Raw genomic sequence first — 17,716 nt, 5'->3', positions numbered from 1 at the left:
TTTTTATTGCCATCAGTCCGCCTGACATCAAACTGACTTTTTGCTTCGAAAACGGGTCTCGAGGATACCTTATTAATCTTTTCCATTAAAGTATGTGCAGGAATTAATTATTGATGCTAGTAGATCCCTTGACAAAAAATACATCCTTTAGAAATGAAATTAGGGGTCCAAAGAAATGGCGCTTGGCAAAATCTAATGCTTTTCAAAATAAAAATTCAAAAGGAAAACGTTTACAAAGATAGACTTAAGCATAGCCGTCACTGCACTATATTGGCGCAGTTGGTGTTTAAAATGGATCAGTTCAATCACATGCGAATGAGGATAGTTTTTCTACTGATAAGAACTTTTAAAAAATTATTAACTGTCGTTCTGGGGTTCATTATTGACATGTTCAGAACTATGCTGTAAACTCCTTTGTGACAGAGAGAAACACTTTCTAAGGATTGCTGGTAAGATTTTCATGGGAAACACCGAGACTTACTAGATTCTAAGGAATTTCGGTGAACAGTTTTGAATATTTGTCTTGGAACTCCGTAGCAAGCTATTTGTTCGGAAAACTTATAACTTTCCGTGCAACTCTTAGGGATTCCTTACCCTTTACGGAATGGTATGTACTGGTTTTTCTGTAGGATACGAGAGGGATATTTATGAGACGAAATACAAGCGAAATGGAAAGAACTAAGTCACAAGTTCCCCTGAGGACCCGGACGCGAAAATGAGATGTCTTTGTTTTGACCGTAGTGTGGAGGGGTTGTCGTGTTAGGGGCAGCTGGGGGTCACACTTCCTGGAAATTATGTCCGAAGTTAATTTTATATTATTTATGTATACATGTTATATTTTTAAGTTATATTTTGCTTAAATCCGAATGAAATGTGGGCTTCAGCATCGAATTGGCCCCCCAGAAGATTGCCCCAAACGAGCATTAAAATTTCCAGGGGAGGGATGGTGGCCAGCCCCCCTTTAACATTTAATTCCGTCCCATGCCAGCGCACCTGAACTGGAGCCAAGGAGCCCATCCCATCTCTTTCCAAATACATGCACATCTGTTGCGAGCGGCGGCCGTATATTTTACTCATCGAAGGAGCGGAATTCCAAAGGACGCTCTCCAAGAAAGTGAAACACGTCTCTAGGGATGGAATTTTCGTAAATACGATCATTCAGGCAGCAAAAGCATTATTCAGCCGGTTCACTTTCTAGGGAAAGTTAGAGAAGTAGCTGGCATGGTACTTTTCCCCTATATTTATTTGAACAAATGGAACTAGTTTCGCCTTAACAAGGACCCTTCTGGCTTTATTAAGGTGAAACCGGTTGCATTTGTTCAAAGGAATACCGTGGAAAGTGTCATGTCTGTCACTTGTAATACACATAACTTCCACTAAAGTACATCTTAAGCTACAGATTTTATTCGAGGGAATGTTTGTTATTGTTACTTAAAATCTTCAAAATTCGAGGAATGCTAAATATATCTCGTGGAAAATCCTCAGGAAGTTGGGATAATCCTCAGAAATACTTGAAATTTTGAGATTTTCGCTTCAAATACTAGCACTTCTGACTGAATGATTCCCAAATGTGAGGTAGGGTTGAGGTAGGTTGGGTTGCTGAATATCCTCCCTCTGGATAAGTTTATTCGTCCCTCTGTGAAAAACTACTGCAGTAATCAGCCTTAGAGCTGATTTGATATGTCATGGTTCAAATCCACTAGCCCCAAGGCGAGCAAATTCATACTTCCGATGGGTAAAAGTGCTTAGTCCCTTCGTGGCCTAACAGGGGATCTAGGGATTATTCAGTACAAAGTGTTGGTGCGACACCACAACACACTTTTTTGTGGTGAACACTTTTATTTTCTACAACATTACTTATCCCCAATAAGTATTAAATATTTAATGAAGATATTATGTTGTTTTACGTGTATAAGCGTATTCCCATATTATATTGCAAAGGCGTACATTTTCTTAAGTGTTGTCGAATGCAGATAATTCGGTTTAGGCGCCAAGTTTGCTTTTTCTTGCCATTGCCAATCTATTTCCTGCATCGCCTGCGGTTTCCCAGAATATTCTGACCTTGGAGTGGGCACAGCACGAATTTAGGTGATGATACCCATAGACGTATTACACCAGTTTACCCGGAAACCGGCGATCAGCACCCTAACTGCTCTGTCCGCTACGCTACCACGCGGATGAACATAGAAGAAGGGCGTATTACATATTTAGAAATCGATTAAACATTGAGTCGGAAAATCGATTTTCAGAAGACTTCTGAAGTCTGGAGAATAAAGAATGCAAAGTGGTGGCAACCCTCTGTTAGTTGTATTTCTGTGGCTGATGTAAAAACTGCTTTGCTCGGATATTTTGATAGGATATTTTTATAGATGGACGCGTACTGATGCACGTTAGCTTATTGAAGACCATGGTCAAAGAAACGTTGGGAGGAGTAATTAGTGGAGGAGGTAAAGTATGAAGTACGAGAAGTGAGTAATGGAAAATGTCGGCGCGAAGAGCGATGAGGTAATGAAGAGATTGGCCGGGGACAGGAGAGTGCGGAGAGCTGATTTAAAACAATCCCCGGACTGTCGACTCTCGAAGTGATGGTTGTTTGAGCGCCGAATGTTCTTGTATGGATAAGGGTCAGGTCCAACGTTGCGTTCAAGGATTTCGATGACTTTTCAGCTGAACGTTCCAACCTTATACTTGAATACGAATAATTTCTTAGGTGCAAAAATTTGACCAGTCCTTGTGATGTATTTCCGCGAGTTTTTCTTTTCTGGCCGAGTAAACGCGGTCCGTGAGCTAGCAGTCATACTTCCGGCCATCTATTACCATAATTTCTTTAGTTAAATACTTAAAAAATATAGGGATGACTTTTATTTTGTCAATTATTTAGGGTCAAGTGAATGCTAAAATGTTTTCAAGCCAACTGGTTAATGCCCCTGCTAAATAATTTTAAGTTGAAGAGAGGGAAATACTTGGGAGGGCGGTCATTTTTTTCAACTGCACGAAATGATTTTTGCAACCATAAATTCAAAATGTAGTATTTTTTGCGTGGGATGTATTTCTGTTAATTTGCCAACTAACTAGTATGCTCGAACATTGGGAACTTCCCATTCACCAATGAGAAAATAAAATACTATTTTTTTCAGAATGCCGTAGTATGCAGTAAAAAACGAGCAAAAGAATTCAATTATTGCCTGCTTATCAAGGCGATGAAGTGAATCTTTTTTGTACTACGTCTTGGAGAGAGAGAGCGCTAACAGTAATTCTTAATTATTTTTCATTGAAATATAAACATGAAACGGTAGGTACCAAAACATGTGACCTCAGTTTTAACCATGGGACGAAAGTAAATTACGACTTGACTTAAAAAGAGTATAGTATTACTTCATCGCTGGAATTTGCGGCTGTTTAACATGCTAGGTGGAAGATGACAACTGTGCGACAGATATTACTAATAGCGGTATGGTTAATCAGAAGCCCATGAACGTTTATTTTTCTCTAACTTCATTATATTAGTCGCGGTGTCGTAAGTCAGCGGTATTTATGTAGAGGTATATCTTAATTCCGCTACTACATTATTCACTTTTATCAATTTGTATTTGAAACGTTTATAGTACCTAGGTGAGTTATATGCCAAAAGGTTGTGCCGAAGAAGATGGAATTGAGGGAAGTAGTTCCGAGAAGATAACTACATAGAGTACCTATTAATGCGTATTGAAAACAAATTGCCCGTCTTGAGTTTCATTAAGTCCCTCTAGGGAGAACCAAATCGCTAGACTACGTACTGTAATTGATAAATGACGAATTTCGTTGGAAGTCATGCATCGTGTGAAGTTCACACGTTCAGGGATAAGGGAACAGATTCCTTCCCCTTGGCACCCCCCCTTCCCCGAAAAAATCACAGCCTGGTTTCAGCTAGGATGCCCTGAGGTAACACAATATTTTGAACCAGGGACCCTCTCGCCGGAATGCGAATTCTCGGATGATCGCTAGAAGGTAAAAATTGCAGAAGGAGACGAACTGCGAGAAACAATTAATGGAGACAAGTAGTGCAATAATCTTGTGGAGATCGAAGTTATCAGCAAGAGAAATACGTACTTGCATGAAAATGAAGAGGCTTCAAAGTATGGAAATATGGAACTCTTTCATTTGAATTTATGGAATTCAAATCAGATAGCTTAATCGGGAATGGAATAGAACTCAGAATGACCCAATTTCCCGCGTCTCTAGCTGGAAATACATGCATCTATCTCTTAGGTGGTACTCTTCCTCTGCGAAGTTGTAGAAATTCGTGATGAGGAATCGTAATGCACTCATTGAAGCCAACTTTATCCTTGTGATACGTTGAATGATTAAAAGAAATGCGAGCGATGACCCGAGTGGTGCAGCGACTCAACCATCGAGGCATCGCCGAACTCAAGGACGCCTTATGTGCATTAACTTGAGACTCCAGCGCAAGGAGCACGTCAGTTAAGCGTACAGAAGATCAGGGTGGCCACCATCAGTCGAAAAAATCAGGGAAACGTCGGGAGCTACTCCCTTTATTTCTTCATAAGTTTTCAGAAAGAAATGGGGAAATGGGCTGATTATTTTATGAATCCGGAAATTGATATATGAATTGGGAAATATAGTATGGGAATCATGAATTCCCGTCAAGGGCGGTGTTTATTTTTTAATTGTGAGATCAGTTATTGTTTTCCGTAGGCCGCAGGCCCTAGTCTGAACGGAAACTATAATAGGACCGACTTCGGCGATAACCAGCGGCACGCGAAGCGTTGAGGGATGATCCACATTAATAATAACTATCTGATTCCAAACATTCGGGAAAAATATGTGAGAAAAGAACATCATGTTCGTCGGGCGAATTGGTAAAAGGTCAGGGAAGGGAATCTATAAAATAAAGCAACCACCTTGAAAATGCGAGAGATTCGCAGTGAAACAGTTGACTGACTTACTTCGACGTGGATTCGAGCAATTGTCCATGCCTATATCTCAGATTTATCCACCATGGAAACTGGGTGCCTTGGTAGCACAGTAGACTCAGTACCTGCGCGGGGAGGGATTGGCATCACTTTGCATGCTTTCGTACCCCGCCATTATTAATTTTCGTCTCACGCATTTCCCGCTTTCCCGTCGTGTCGGTGCGTACATGTTTCAACGAAAACAAATTGTGCGGGTCCGCGAACCAATGTTGATGTCCCGGTCAAGGTGATTGGTTCTTCCACTGCTAATCTTTCACATTTCTGTGAATGTGAGCTAGTGTCCTCGTTAAAGTTATTGACTGCTATTTTTTTTAATCATTCCTGGACTTATTTGCCTACTTTGTTGAATGCAAGCTACTGATGACGTTGTTTTAACGGCTCGCGAATTGTTAGTTGTTGATTATATGATACTGTTACGTCGGTTTGTCTACTTGTTTGTACAAAATCGTTTAATTTCGTTGTCATTCTATAAGACTTTACCGAGTAAATTTGATGACGTGGTTGTCTGGAATAACGGCTGCAGTTTTTACTCGTAAATGTTGTTTCTAGTGGCCATCACTATGTATAAAACTGGCTGCTTCGTGTGATAATAACTGTCAGTAATAACCTGTCACAGTTGACTCGGTAACAATTTTTCAACTTAAATTTATAGTGAAATTTCCTCCACATTGATCGTTGGAATTACAATCGATTATAAATACGAGCAAATTGGATTATCGCATATCCTTTGTGATGCGTGAAGTATCTTTGTCCACTAGGAATAGGAAAATTAGGCTAGTGTGTCGTTGGACTAATAGCCATACACGTATTTCCGCCTTCGATTCCGTGAGTCGGTGGCGTGGCACAGAATACGTGGTCGCTCTTGTGTCGTACACTGCAGACAATTCACGCTCCAGTGCAACCCCACGGTCCGACAAGGCCTCGTCCAAAAATTCCCTGCTTCTGAAACTCGAATCGCTCTACCTTGTCAATTCAAGACATTTAAGTTACGGTAGTTGTTTTTATGGTACTTCTTTTTTAGAAATCCAAAGCTTTCTCGGCTGTAGAAAGGACTCTAAGTACTCTTTATACAAGATGTATCGCCCGAGTCATGTTAGGCATTAAACCGTGACGTGAAATCTCCCTCTCGTACGAAACTCGCGAAGAACCATGGTGATATGATGGCCGTAAGATTCCAAAAGTTTAAAATCGCAATTGAATTGACCGAAAATGTGGTTGTGAAAACCAGGCCATGATACGCTAATAATTAAACTGCTTATATTAGCGTTATTCATTGCAAGACATACTAGGTAAATCAATTGAAAGTTGGCAATTCTTATTATTGTAAGTATACAGCGATGAATAGCTTCGAACGCTTCTTTATCCGAGAAGGAAACGGGCGATATTAAGCTTAGTGGCTTTTAGCTGGCACAGTGCTGAACGGAAGTATTAATATTTTAGCTTTTATTGAGGAACCCCAGATATTGAGTGTGTGTTTGTATGGTTCACATGCCTGCATGTATGGATAAATATTTTATGACCATTATGTCGGATGCTATTGAGATGTCGGCATGAAGAATTTTAGTCTGACAGAGAGACTGATGGGCGGTAGGTGTTAGATGTGTCTGAGGAAGAGAGCAGGTGCTTGCGAGAGGGAATTTCGAGGGAGGCAGAAAAAGTGGAATGGGATAAAAGTGACAGGCGGTGGGATGTTGAAGGTAGAATGTGTTTAGGTGATTGGGGATCACTGAGGAAGAGAATTCCATCTTAGTCGGAAAGAAGAACGAAGAAATGATGGGAAACTTAAGGTTAAGAAATAGCGCGAGGCAAAAATTCTTTATGTTATATTGAAGTGGTTTAGAAATTCACTGCAGTATGTAACAATTTTCAGGATCCATCCAAACTTAACAAAACGTTAGGATTTATTGGAAGAGTACTGGGTAAATGTGATGAAAAGATCAAAGAGAAATGTTATTAATGGCTGGTTAGGCCTCATTTAGAATATGCTGCTAGTATATTGTATCCTCAGAAAGTTGGATTGATTGCCGAATCAGATCGCGTGCAGCGTAGAGGAGCGAGATTAGTAAAAGGTTGTTATGATAAAATTAGGAGCGTATCCAAAATATTAGGAGGAGCTAGGCTGGGAATCACTGACAGTGTGAAGGTCAAATTACAGAGTAATCCTCTTGCATAAATTGGAAGGACGTTTCTTTAGCAGTGACGTTGAAAATGTATTATTACCCCCATCGCACTAAGGTACGATCATGCAAATATAATTAGAGATATTAAGTGTAGAACAGATGTACATATTTAAGATGTCGTAGTAGTAGTAAGGGGAGGCGACCGACAGCTAAGGTCATTTGCGCCATAGGGGATGGACAGGAAAGGATGAAGGGTGGAGAGAAACCCGACGAAAGGCGCCAAGAGGTCCGCAGTTTAACGTCCCATCCGACGGACGGCGTACTCACTCAAAGTACCCTCCACAAAGCACCTCAAGTAGGGATCGAGATACCTCTGAAAAATATTTAACACCGCCGGGATTTGAACCCGCGCCCTCAGGGTGGGAAGCCAGTACGTTAGCCCCCGCACCATCTCGATCCCCTTTAAGATGTCGTTGTTCTCACGAACGAAAAGGGATCAGACTAACGTTGCCCGATCGTGCTAGGAGGGAAAAGTATTTTTGGTCAATAATGGTCTGGTGTGTAATCACCGCCTGACACACAAGCCAGCGGTGTCTTGCAGGGCACTATGTAATAAGTAAAACTTACACTAAAGATTTCCTGTGATAATTTTAAATTTGCCATTTACCTTTTGGTTTGTTATTAATTAAGTGAATCTAGTACTGGTGCGTAAACATGTGAATATTAACTACGTATTTGCCATTTAATAATACTATTTCATAGGGAAACCCAGATTCCCATGCTAAATGTTTAGTTCCCTTACTGTAAGTATTACAGAAACCTAGTGTATTAGCCTCGATTAAGTCCTGTGTATTATTTGGTTTGTATTTTAATATCTGTATTTAATACCGGCATGGTGCCAGTAACTATGGCACACTTGTCGTTTAATTTGTAGTGATTGGTTTAATTATGGGAAACACACGAAGAATTCCGCTTGAAACTTGGCACTGTGTTGAGCGGAGTCTGCTTAGCGTGAAATTAAACTATGAATAACCTTCCATCACAGGGTTAAGCGAAAAGGAAAAAATAGCGATGTAATGAAAGACCAACAGTAGTTTTTTGGACGTGATGAATGTTTTCAAGGTCTTTGTGCGTTTTAATCTGATAGAAAAGCAATTCTTGCAACATTAAAGGTATAAAAGTGTACAGTACCTGCATGCCGGAGTAATGACCATCTCAATTTTTTTTCTATTCTCTCTTTAGTACTGAAGGAGCATTTCTCGTTGGGCATTTATTAAGAAATAGCATTGCAAAATAACTACAAATCTTGGTTTCATCTGCAAGCAAACGTAGAAGCCTTCGTAGATACAAATTTTCTGTTAACTTTGGATTTAATGTTAGTTGAATTTTTTATGAAGTATTGTTTACTCGCAAAAATATAAATGTTTCGAAATTGTTGTTGTTTTGAAATGAACTCCTGCCGGATAAGTTTGAAGCGTGATGCAGTTGCAAACAATTTACTACACTATAGTATCTGTTGAAATGTCCTACTCTGTTGTCGCGTTTTAGAAATCTGGATTTGCTTCTTGTGATAGAGGGGGGCACGTTAACGAATCGGAGTACAGGGAGGGACAGGACAGGTATTTTAGAGGGAGGGCATGATAGCGGGTAGGAGGTACGAAGACAGGACAGATTTAAGACGAAAAGTTAGGAAGTTGACCTAAACGTAAACAGTCATAGGATCGTACAAATTCTACTTTTATTTTCTAGACTATCTTGAATGAATTTGTTTCCAATGTTGATTTTCTTTTTTATCCATCTCTGTTCTTTTTTATTATTCATTTTTCTGTATTCTCTGTTATTTTTATATTTATCTCTATGTATCCCTCCCTATTCGAATTTGTTTGTTTTTTTTTTCAATTATACTATCCTCGATTTTTGGAAATAAGGGATTTAACCGGTGGAAATATTCTCATTTCTCCACTCAGAGGGAGTGTCCACCATTGTCCTGTGATGGGCCCAGCGTGCACAGCTCCACCACACCCACAGGACGGCCCCTGTCCTGCAGGAATCCTTTCACAGCCGGGAAGCGCAGCTTGGTAAGTAAAGAGACACACTCTCACCGCCCCCGAACGACCCCCCCCCCAAGTGGGGGGAGGGGAAAAAACACGCGGAAACAGCTGTTGGCGTTCGCTCTTTCCACCCTCTTTCTGAGAAAGCGATGCGGGGATGGGATTCGCGATTTCACCTTTGACAGTTAACCAACCACTCCCCCTTTTAAGTGAACGTTTCTCTCTCTTTTTTTTACCTTTCTGGGACCGAAACAGAGAGAGTCGACCCCTTGAAGAGTCGTCTGGGCGTGCCAAAAGAAGGTCATTTTACTTTTTAATATATTCGAGTCGAGAGTCTTAACACTCGCGCCTAAAAGGGCTTTGCGGATTTCAATCCCTTTCATCAATGTCGTCACGCTCATCAAGGTGGAGAAAAATTTCGCTTCCGATTTTCCGGTAATTTTATTAATGTTGACCAACTCTGAATAGTTCATGTGATTATTATGGACCTGTTGATTGGTATAAAATTCTTGGCATTTACTGTACTGAAAGCAATTCAAGCATATTCGCTAAAATTATAAGTACAAAATTTGCCCCTGATGAAATTCGTTATCCATTACTCAGGGTTCAATGTGGATGTATTATATTCAGATCAAATTTCCAGTATCTGTATCCAAATTTGACCCTGGGTCGTTAATGAATAATTTTCATTGGTAAAAATTATGTACAGGCTGTAGGTAGTCATGTAGATGACCCTGTTAATTGACAAACAAGAGCACACAGAAAAGGAAAACCTCACCCGAGGGTTAATTTACAAATTTTGGTGGAAAAACCATCGCCATTGGGAGGTAGGTATATATGTTTGTACGTATGTTTAGAAATCGTCATTTTAATAAAAGGTGGATTGACTGCAGGACAATATCTGACCCAATATTGGTCTTTGTGACTCATGGTAAATAAAGTATGCGATTTATGTCTATATTCCGTAGGGCTCATGTTTTCCGTACTCGATGAAATCCCAGATGGATAAAATATTTGTCCTTTGAATTCCATTTTTCTAGAAGAAAATTTATTGCGAAGTTGTACAGTTTATCGCAACTGTCGTCAATCAACGAAATGACGAGGGAATTGTCATCTGCATTTTGTGAGGGTGAAGTACTCGTATTCATCCCTGCTCCTTTGCCGATCAGGAATTTGCATCTTGAAGGATTTACGATGTTGCGTTTTCTTATTCTTAATCGGAGGTCTGTTGAAATGCAATTAAACTGAAATGGTGTTAGGTCAGTGACCTAGGTTCAAGGAAAAAGTGGGTTAGGCTATGCTGTTGCCCTTTCAATTATTGTTCATTTCAAAGAGGGCAGTCGCTCGGTCCTTCATTCTTAGAAAGTGATGCCGGAAAGGAATCCGAGATTCCACATCAATCAGTCAGTCAGCCAACCCTTCAGAGATGCACTTATCCATTTTAGGACCAAAACAGAGAAAGCCTGCTAACCGCACCCAAGAGCGTTAATACTTAAAAAAAACTGCTACATTCCACGTTTCCGCCAATTAATTTCAATGAAAATTTTAATTTTTTTCGCTAACCGGTACTAATTCGCAAGTGCTATGGTGGATGACGCGTATAAGTGATTCTAGTTAGTCGATGGAAGTAGTTAAATCTATATTTCAAATTGAAGGAAAAATAGGCATTACCACATTAATGCAAATATTTAGGCATTTACTTAACTAGGGATCTTGGGTGGGGAGTCCAAGTATATAATTTGACACGGAAGGCATTTAAAGTATTGCATTGGGTGATGAGAAATTTAAAAGGAAGTTGCGTAGCCACGATAGAAAAAGCATATAAGGTACTGGTTATCCCTCTCCTAGAATACTCCTCCATAGTATGGGATCCATATGAGGTGGACATATTAAAAAGATAGAAAAAGTTCAAAGAAAGGCAGCAAGATATGTACTGGGAAGGTACAAAAGAACAGATAGTGTCATAGAAATGTTAGCTGTACTGAATTGGGAGAGTTTGAAAAATAGAAGGAAAAGGAGTAGGTTAGGCGCGATGTATAGAATTGTTAAAAGGGACGAAGCGTGGGAAGATTTATGGAAAGATATATAAAAGCCTAACTCTATGGGAAAAAACGACCATAGTTTCAAAATAAAAATAAGAACGCGAAAAACAAATAAGAAAAAATATTCTTTTTAAAATAGAACTATTATTGATTGGAACCAGCTGCCTGGAGGTTTGTTTGAGCCCTTTCCATCGAATTTTAGAAGTTTAAAGTATAAATGTCAAGCAGCCACTGGGTAATAAACTTCATTGTAGTTATTAAAATATTATTTGTATGTGATGTGGACGGTATTTTGTATGTGATGTTTAAGTGTCATTGTATGTAAGAATATTTTGTCTCTTATCTGTTTTTCTAGTGCGTGTATGTTGTATTTTTCGTTGTAAGAGTTATGTTTCACAAAACTTGACCAGAGCCACCAGGAAAATCGCCTAATTGCAACGTAATTCTTAAATAATAAATAATAATAATTAAGTGTCGGGAGTAGTTTTAAAAGAGTTCTTCCTTTGCTTAATGGAGCTCCATTTTTCTCGGCGCATTCTTTTTTAAAAATGATAGTTTTATTAGAATCAGAATGCATTAGTATTCTAATGATGAGTAAAATATTTTACAACAGCCATCTGCAAAATTGCATGTAAAACTTTGAATTGAAGTTTAAAAAACCCTAATGTTAACTGATCCCCGCAACGTAAAAAATCCAGTGTTATAAATAAAATTTGTTTTTGTGTATCTTATAAAAAAACGAATGAAAAATCTTAGTTCAAATCTTCGCACGTGGGTGTTCACTTAGAAAATACGAAAATCTGGCAGATCTTGTGATGTAAAATCAGGTTAGAAAGAAGTCGGGGTGACCATTATTTCTTTCCGGTAATTTATTCCAGGCGAAATTTTGCTGGCAGTAGGAAAGCCTCTTGCCTCCACCGTAATAAGTTATGTGCCAAATTTTTCGCGAACATTGTAGGTTTCCGTAAAATATTTGCAATGTTGGCCTTGAGATTAAGTTGTTGCCTTTGTTTTGGAAACCTTGGAATACCGGCTAATCTTCCGTCTTTGCATCAACTTTGCGGGAAAACTTGACATGCCGATCTCCAGCTTGTCGGATACCCTATATGTTTGGGTATTCTGTGTGATCGCGTAAAATTAAATCACAAATTGAAGTTAACTAAATAGAAAATCAAAGTTTAATTCTTCATTCGCAACCATAGGGAAGATCATATTGAATCCATTTATTAAATTCTAACAAATGGCATTAACCAACCATATTTGTCAGATGAGCTCTCAGAGAACTTCATTCATGGAGCTGCCCGTTCCATAACTGAGATACCCTTTGGTCGATATCTAAAACGCGTTTGCCTAAAGGATTAGTTTGTTCCAGTTTTGATCAACCTAACTCATTAGTCCGCGAATGCACATTCTTAGACCCCCTTGCCCCAGACCTTCGGCTCCGCGAATGGAGGATATAAACTTGGTTTCAGAGACCTGGCGAGACCTCTCTCTCCCTCTATGCCAGCGCTTAAGCGTCCGTGTTAGATGCTATTTACGGAAGATTGAGGATGCCGCTTGTGGGGTTAGAGACTTCTTTCGGAAGGAATGGCCGTTTTAGAAGTGAACTAACTGGATTCATGTTTCAGAGCAGGCGGTACCTATATACTCGTGTCTTACATATGTAATGGTTCTCTGTAGCTTATGTTCACCCCACTGAACCTCGCCCTTAGCACAGCTGCTTGAAACAAATTGAAATATACGGCGAAGGCTATAAGCCATTGCCCTCGTGGTAATGTTTTGATCGCATGAGGATCTTCCCGCGAGAAGACATGAGAATAGCCGCGGCACATATATTTTAAGGCTTACACTTCGGCTTACCGCCGGAGACAACGCCGTCAGTTTGTGCCCTCCGGCGTAAATGCCCACTGGGCATAAACAACGACGGTTGAATGTGTTTATAATACTTACGTGTAAACGTAGCAGTGTTTGTTTCATTGTCTGGGTTGGGCAATAACGAACCGATGTGCTGTAAATCAATTCGTGCATGCTTCCACGACTACATGGTACCCCACAAACCTCCGCTAGAGTGTGTGGCAGGGGGTGATTCAGCACCAGGCTTGCAACAAAATTTTTCTTAGTTTTTCGTCGCTGGAATTATGTAAAATTATTCAAATGATGTAGATAACTACAACAGTTACAATAATTGCGGTGTCAAAGTACGGAATACTTCTCTGCGCATAGGAAACGAGCTGCGTCATGCCGTTTCTATTTTTTCTGTCACTTGTCTTGTCTTCTCTTGCGTGTCATTTTTTTCCATTCTGTTATTTTCACGGAGAAACTCAAATATGCATGTTTTTAATTTATTTAAAAAATTCGTCACCGTTCGAGGAGTAACCAGCTGATAGATCAATTGTGCTTATTCCCCGTCAAATTTCACCTCCTTTTATTTCAAAGGCGAAACGTAAAGATTCAGACTCGTAGGGAAATTCATGCGGTGCAAACATTTCCATCGAAACTTTGTTAATCGGAAGAAACACTTGCTCGGTCGCGAAAGACTCACACCGAATGTGAATTATGGCGGTGGAACCATAGCGTTCTACCTACCGCATCGAGAGTATGCGAAGGTACGTATTTCGATTGAGGGCGTGACTGGTGCAGACGGTGCCCACGGGGATCGTTCGTTAACGACGTCAAGGGAGAGGGAATCTGCGCTTCTCTTTCGTGGAATCGACAATTGTTCTTAATGTCTTCCGCCTGAGATAATAAATGCGCAAGAATCTTGTAAGCCATCTTCAGTCTAAAATAGCATCGCCTTTAGCGCCCGATGGAAATGGATTCAGCAGGTGGAAGGGTTGCGTCTGCTTAGTGATTAATCAAAATGAATTTATTTCGCAAGCGTAATAATTGATATTCCACACTTTGGGGGAGAGGATTTGGCGGAAGAAAAATTGTATCAAGAATCAACAGAGCTCTAATTCTGCAAATGAGTCGTTAATTTGATTAATTGTGCTGTTGATCCCTATGCAGGAATTTTATTTCAAAAGGAATAAGTTGGTACTTCTCCTCGAAATCTGGATCTGTCTAAATCATTGGCACTGCTCATTTTCTCTTAATATTTTCTTTATTTTTGCTTCGCGAATGTTCTTATCGCGGTTGTTTACTTGTTTAAATGGTCCCTAATATCTCATTTTGTTCCCCCTGAGTTGACCTAACGGTTGGGTTTCGTATTCGCTTATTTTATTTCCTTGAAATTAATATATGGCTTCAATGCACTCAATATTTTCAGACGTTTCTGTGTGGTGTTTCATTTTATGAATTAAATGAAGCTAGTAAAGTTCACGAACGACGTTGACGTGAACCAGTTAGGTAGGGGGAAGAAAAGGATGGACATATTGAAAAGAGTGAAGGGAGATTAAAAACATTTGAGATTGAAGAGCAATTTAATATAAAGTTGCAATGTCCAGGATGTGTCTTTTTGGGCGGAGCTGAGAAGTGTAGCGATGGTTATTTTGGTCCAACCATTAATAATTATCCATAGTTATAAATAAAAAACTTCACCTAAACTCAATTACATTCCAATCAAGATTTCGAATGTCAAAACTTTTAGTTTTATTCTATTCATCATCATTTTCCGTGAAAACGTAACGGAGCCTACCTTGTTTTAATTATGTCTCTGTGACTCGAACTCACAAAGTGGCGCTTAGCACAGTGAATCTCACGTAGTTCGACGTTTCCAATCACTCTCATTCTGATCTCAGAGACAAAGAGGTGCAAGGTATGGTCGCAGTAATTTTTATCGAGTGAAAAGATCGAATGTCACGATCCCTGCGAGGGACGTTTATCAGCGGGCGTGCGCTCTTGGTAGTTAAATGGTTACCACTAGCTAAGATGAGACCTCAGTCACGAGCGCGAAGCACTTAGTCAAGGGGCGACGGATGGAGGGAGTCAGTCGTAGAAACATGCAGGTTAATCTCACGGTGGCGTGTGAGAAATTCCAGTGGCCCATATACGAGTAGGGACTCGAAATAGGGAGACCCATGCCCGTCACGAAAGGTGGGGTTAATATATCGATTGAATGCATAGTCCCAAACTCTATGGCGTCAAATTCGAGTAATGGTTTTTTATCTTAATTTCTGTTGACTGAGCCTTGATTTCTACGTGCTTCTGGAATTTTATTTTTCGCGGCGCTTAATGTCTTCTCTGTATATTTTTTGAGTGATTTACTGCCGCGTGGTGACCCATGCCATGTCAGAACTGGGGTAAAAAATAATCTTCAATGAGGGTCAAGTTTTGGTAAAAATTTATATAAATAATCATTTTACAATCTGGTAAACAATAGATGTAGCCAAACGAGTATCCTATTGTAAGAGGGAAGATGGTTATCCTCTCAGTTATCATCTCAGCTGTGTTGAAAATACAACTAACCACCAGTGTGTTCATCTACATCCGTACACTTTCCCGCAAGCCGTCGCAAGGGCGTGTGGTAGGGGGTGTTAGGTTACCAGCCATTCTACTTCCGCTCCACTATATTCGATGTATTTGGAGGGCTAAATACATACTCTTCTATTTCGGATGCAAAACCACACGATTGGTATCTTGGCAATAGTTTTAATCTAACTCTTATGAGTCTTCGCATGTCTTAAGGTTCCCATCCCAGGTCTTGTAGTAATTGTTTGACGCTCTGTGTTCTTAACTTAATTAAGGATTGCCTGATATTATTTTTAAAATATGGCAATGGTCCGCGGCCGTTTCAGATAGGCGTGCTCGTATAATTACGACAATTCAATGAAATCATCATGTATCTCCTGAAAGTGTTCTCATTTGGAAGAACCAAGCATTGAGTTTTGAAAAGTGTTAAATATGCAGCCGGGAATCCCGAAACAATTAATAGATATTGAATTATGACTGTTTCCCCTTTGTTATTTAAGAGGGAAAGTGTCGTTCAGTCCCCATGTTCGCAAATTCATCGTTTACGCCCTAAGGATTCAAGGGACGCTCATCTCGATTAATGAAACGTACGAGATTAATAATGGCGCGTTTTTTTTTAATAATACCCGAGATGATGCCGTAGTTATTTGGTCTCGGCGTTTCCCAAGCCTCCCAGTTCGTTTAAGAGGCTCATGGGCAGTTACATTCGAACGCCTCGTTTTCCGCCACCCGTTGTAAATCTCGCAAATCTTGCCCAAAAGTGAGAAGTGTGGCGTTGTCACATTGATAGCGAAACTGGCTGCAGTCGTGCTTCTTGAAAAATTTATTACTCATCACAAAGCGGCAGATGGTGGGCCGGAGTTCATTCCTTGCGCGGAATTTTCTTTGAGAACCACTTTGCCAATTTACCTCCAATAGAATTATTTTTTTAATCTTCTAGGCGTATTCAAATGGGGTGCTTCTAATATTTTCCGTAAGAGTGGTTATTTCGAAGATTAGGGTTAATTTTGAGCGCACTTAGCTTCGGAATAACTACTTCTCTCTGATTTCTACACTCTCAGTAAACATGAATACGGCTTGTTCTGTATGAAGTCATCCGTCCTTCACGTGTAGCCATTTTTCGCAACGCACAAAAATATTTATTATCTCGGTCCAAGTTTCGCTGTTTTTGCCTGGGTAACGAACGCGGCCCGGATAACCTCGTGCCTGTTTGGAAAAATATCTTCGGATTCGAATCCCCATTTATGGGTAATTTCTTGCAAAATTAACCTTTAAAATGATTTCTGTGAATTGGTCTTAGTTTTTCTGGCATTATCTCACGAATGGGATTACAATTCTAACCGCAAATATATTAAGTACGGACGGTAAAAAGATTTCCTTTATATAATCAATCAGTGAAAGCTAGAGTGTTATCGGGTACGTACAGTGCCATGATTTTGTTTGTTGAATTCGCTACTCATGGTATAAGATTTATTTTTGAGGTGTAAGATTGGAGCTTTAAAATAATGCCCATCTTATCTGTCGAGCTTCGAAATGTTTCCTTAAATTTGCAGCCCAATTCATTTCTAATCCCAACGGTCATACCCAAATAGCTTCCCTAATTTTCTTCCGCGAATATTTTAAAAGTATTTATGGGCGATGTGCATTTTTGCTTGGAAGATATTTCGATTCTTATCAACATTTTGAGAGTTAAATGTGTTTTTCCAATAAATTGTAGGTACCTTCTCGTACTTAGATATTTTCATATGGCTTATCTTGCCATGGAACGATTCCTTGTAGGACAAAGGACGTAGGACAGGAAGTTGGACAAAGTCAGTCGGATTTGATTGCGTCTAAGTGCCTGTGGAGTAGAAAGTTTCTTCGAGTTATTTTGAGTCATAACAATTGTACTTCAAGCGGGTCAACAAATATCCGATATCAATCAATAATGTGAAAAAAACGCAGAAAGTAGAGTAGTTAAGTTTTTATTCCAATCAAAATTATAGCCAAGTAAAAAAATAGTTATTATTCGATTTGAAAATAAAATTTATTATTTATTTCCAAAAATATTAAGCATAATAAATTGGTCAATTTGGGAAAACCTTCGAAAAGGTCGTCGGGCATAGGAGAAAGCAGCTAAG

General features: G+C 39.6%; 1 protein-coding gene across 3 annotated transcripts in view; it reads left to right on the top strand.

Annotated features, from left to right (window-relative positions):
- The window catches only part of qtc (GRIP domain-containing protein quick-to-court), a 194,233-nt gene that overhangs the window by 86,365 nt on the left and 90,152 nt on the right, over positions 1-17,716 (top strand). For all 3 annotated transcript variants that reach the window (XM_071595027.1, XM_071595025.1, XM_071595026.1), the window contains one exon: positions 9,061-9,171. In XM_071595027.1, the coding sequence (XP_071451128.1) occupies positions 9,061-9,171 (111 nt within the window). The remainder of the gene's footprint in view (positions 1-9,060; positions 9,172-17,716) is intronic.

Source organism: Hetaerina americana, unplaced genomic scaffold (assembly GCF_022747635.1).
Source record: "Hetaerina americana unplaced genomic scaffold, ioHetAmer1.1.p SCAF_7, whole genome shotgun sequence".
Classification (NCBI taxonomy): domain Eukaryota; kingdom Metazoa; phylum Arthropoda; class Insecta; order Odonata; family Calopterygidae; genus Hetaerina; species Hetaerina americana.
The sequence above is the reverse complement of the archived record's forward strand: the minus strand, read 5'-3'. Positions and strand labels throughout refer to the sequence as shown.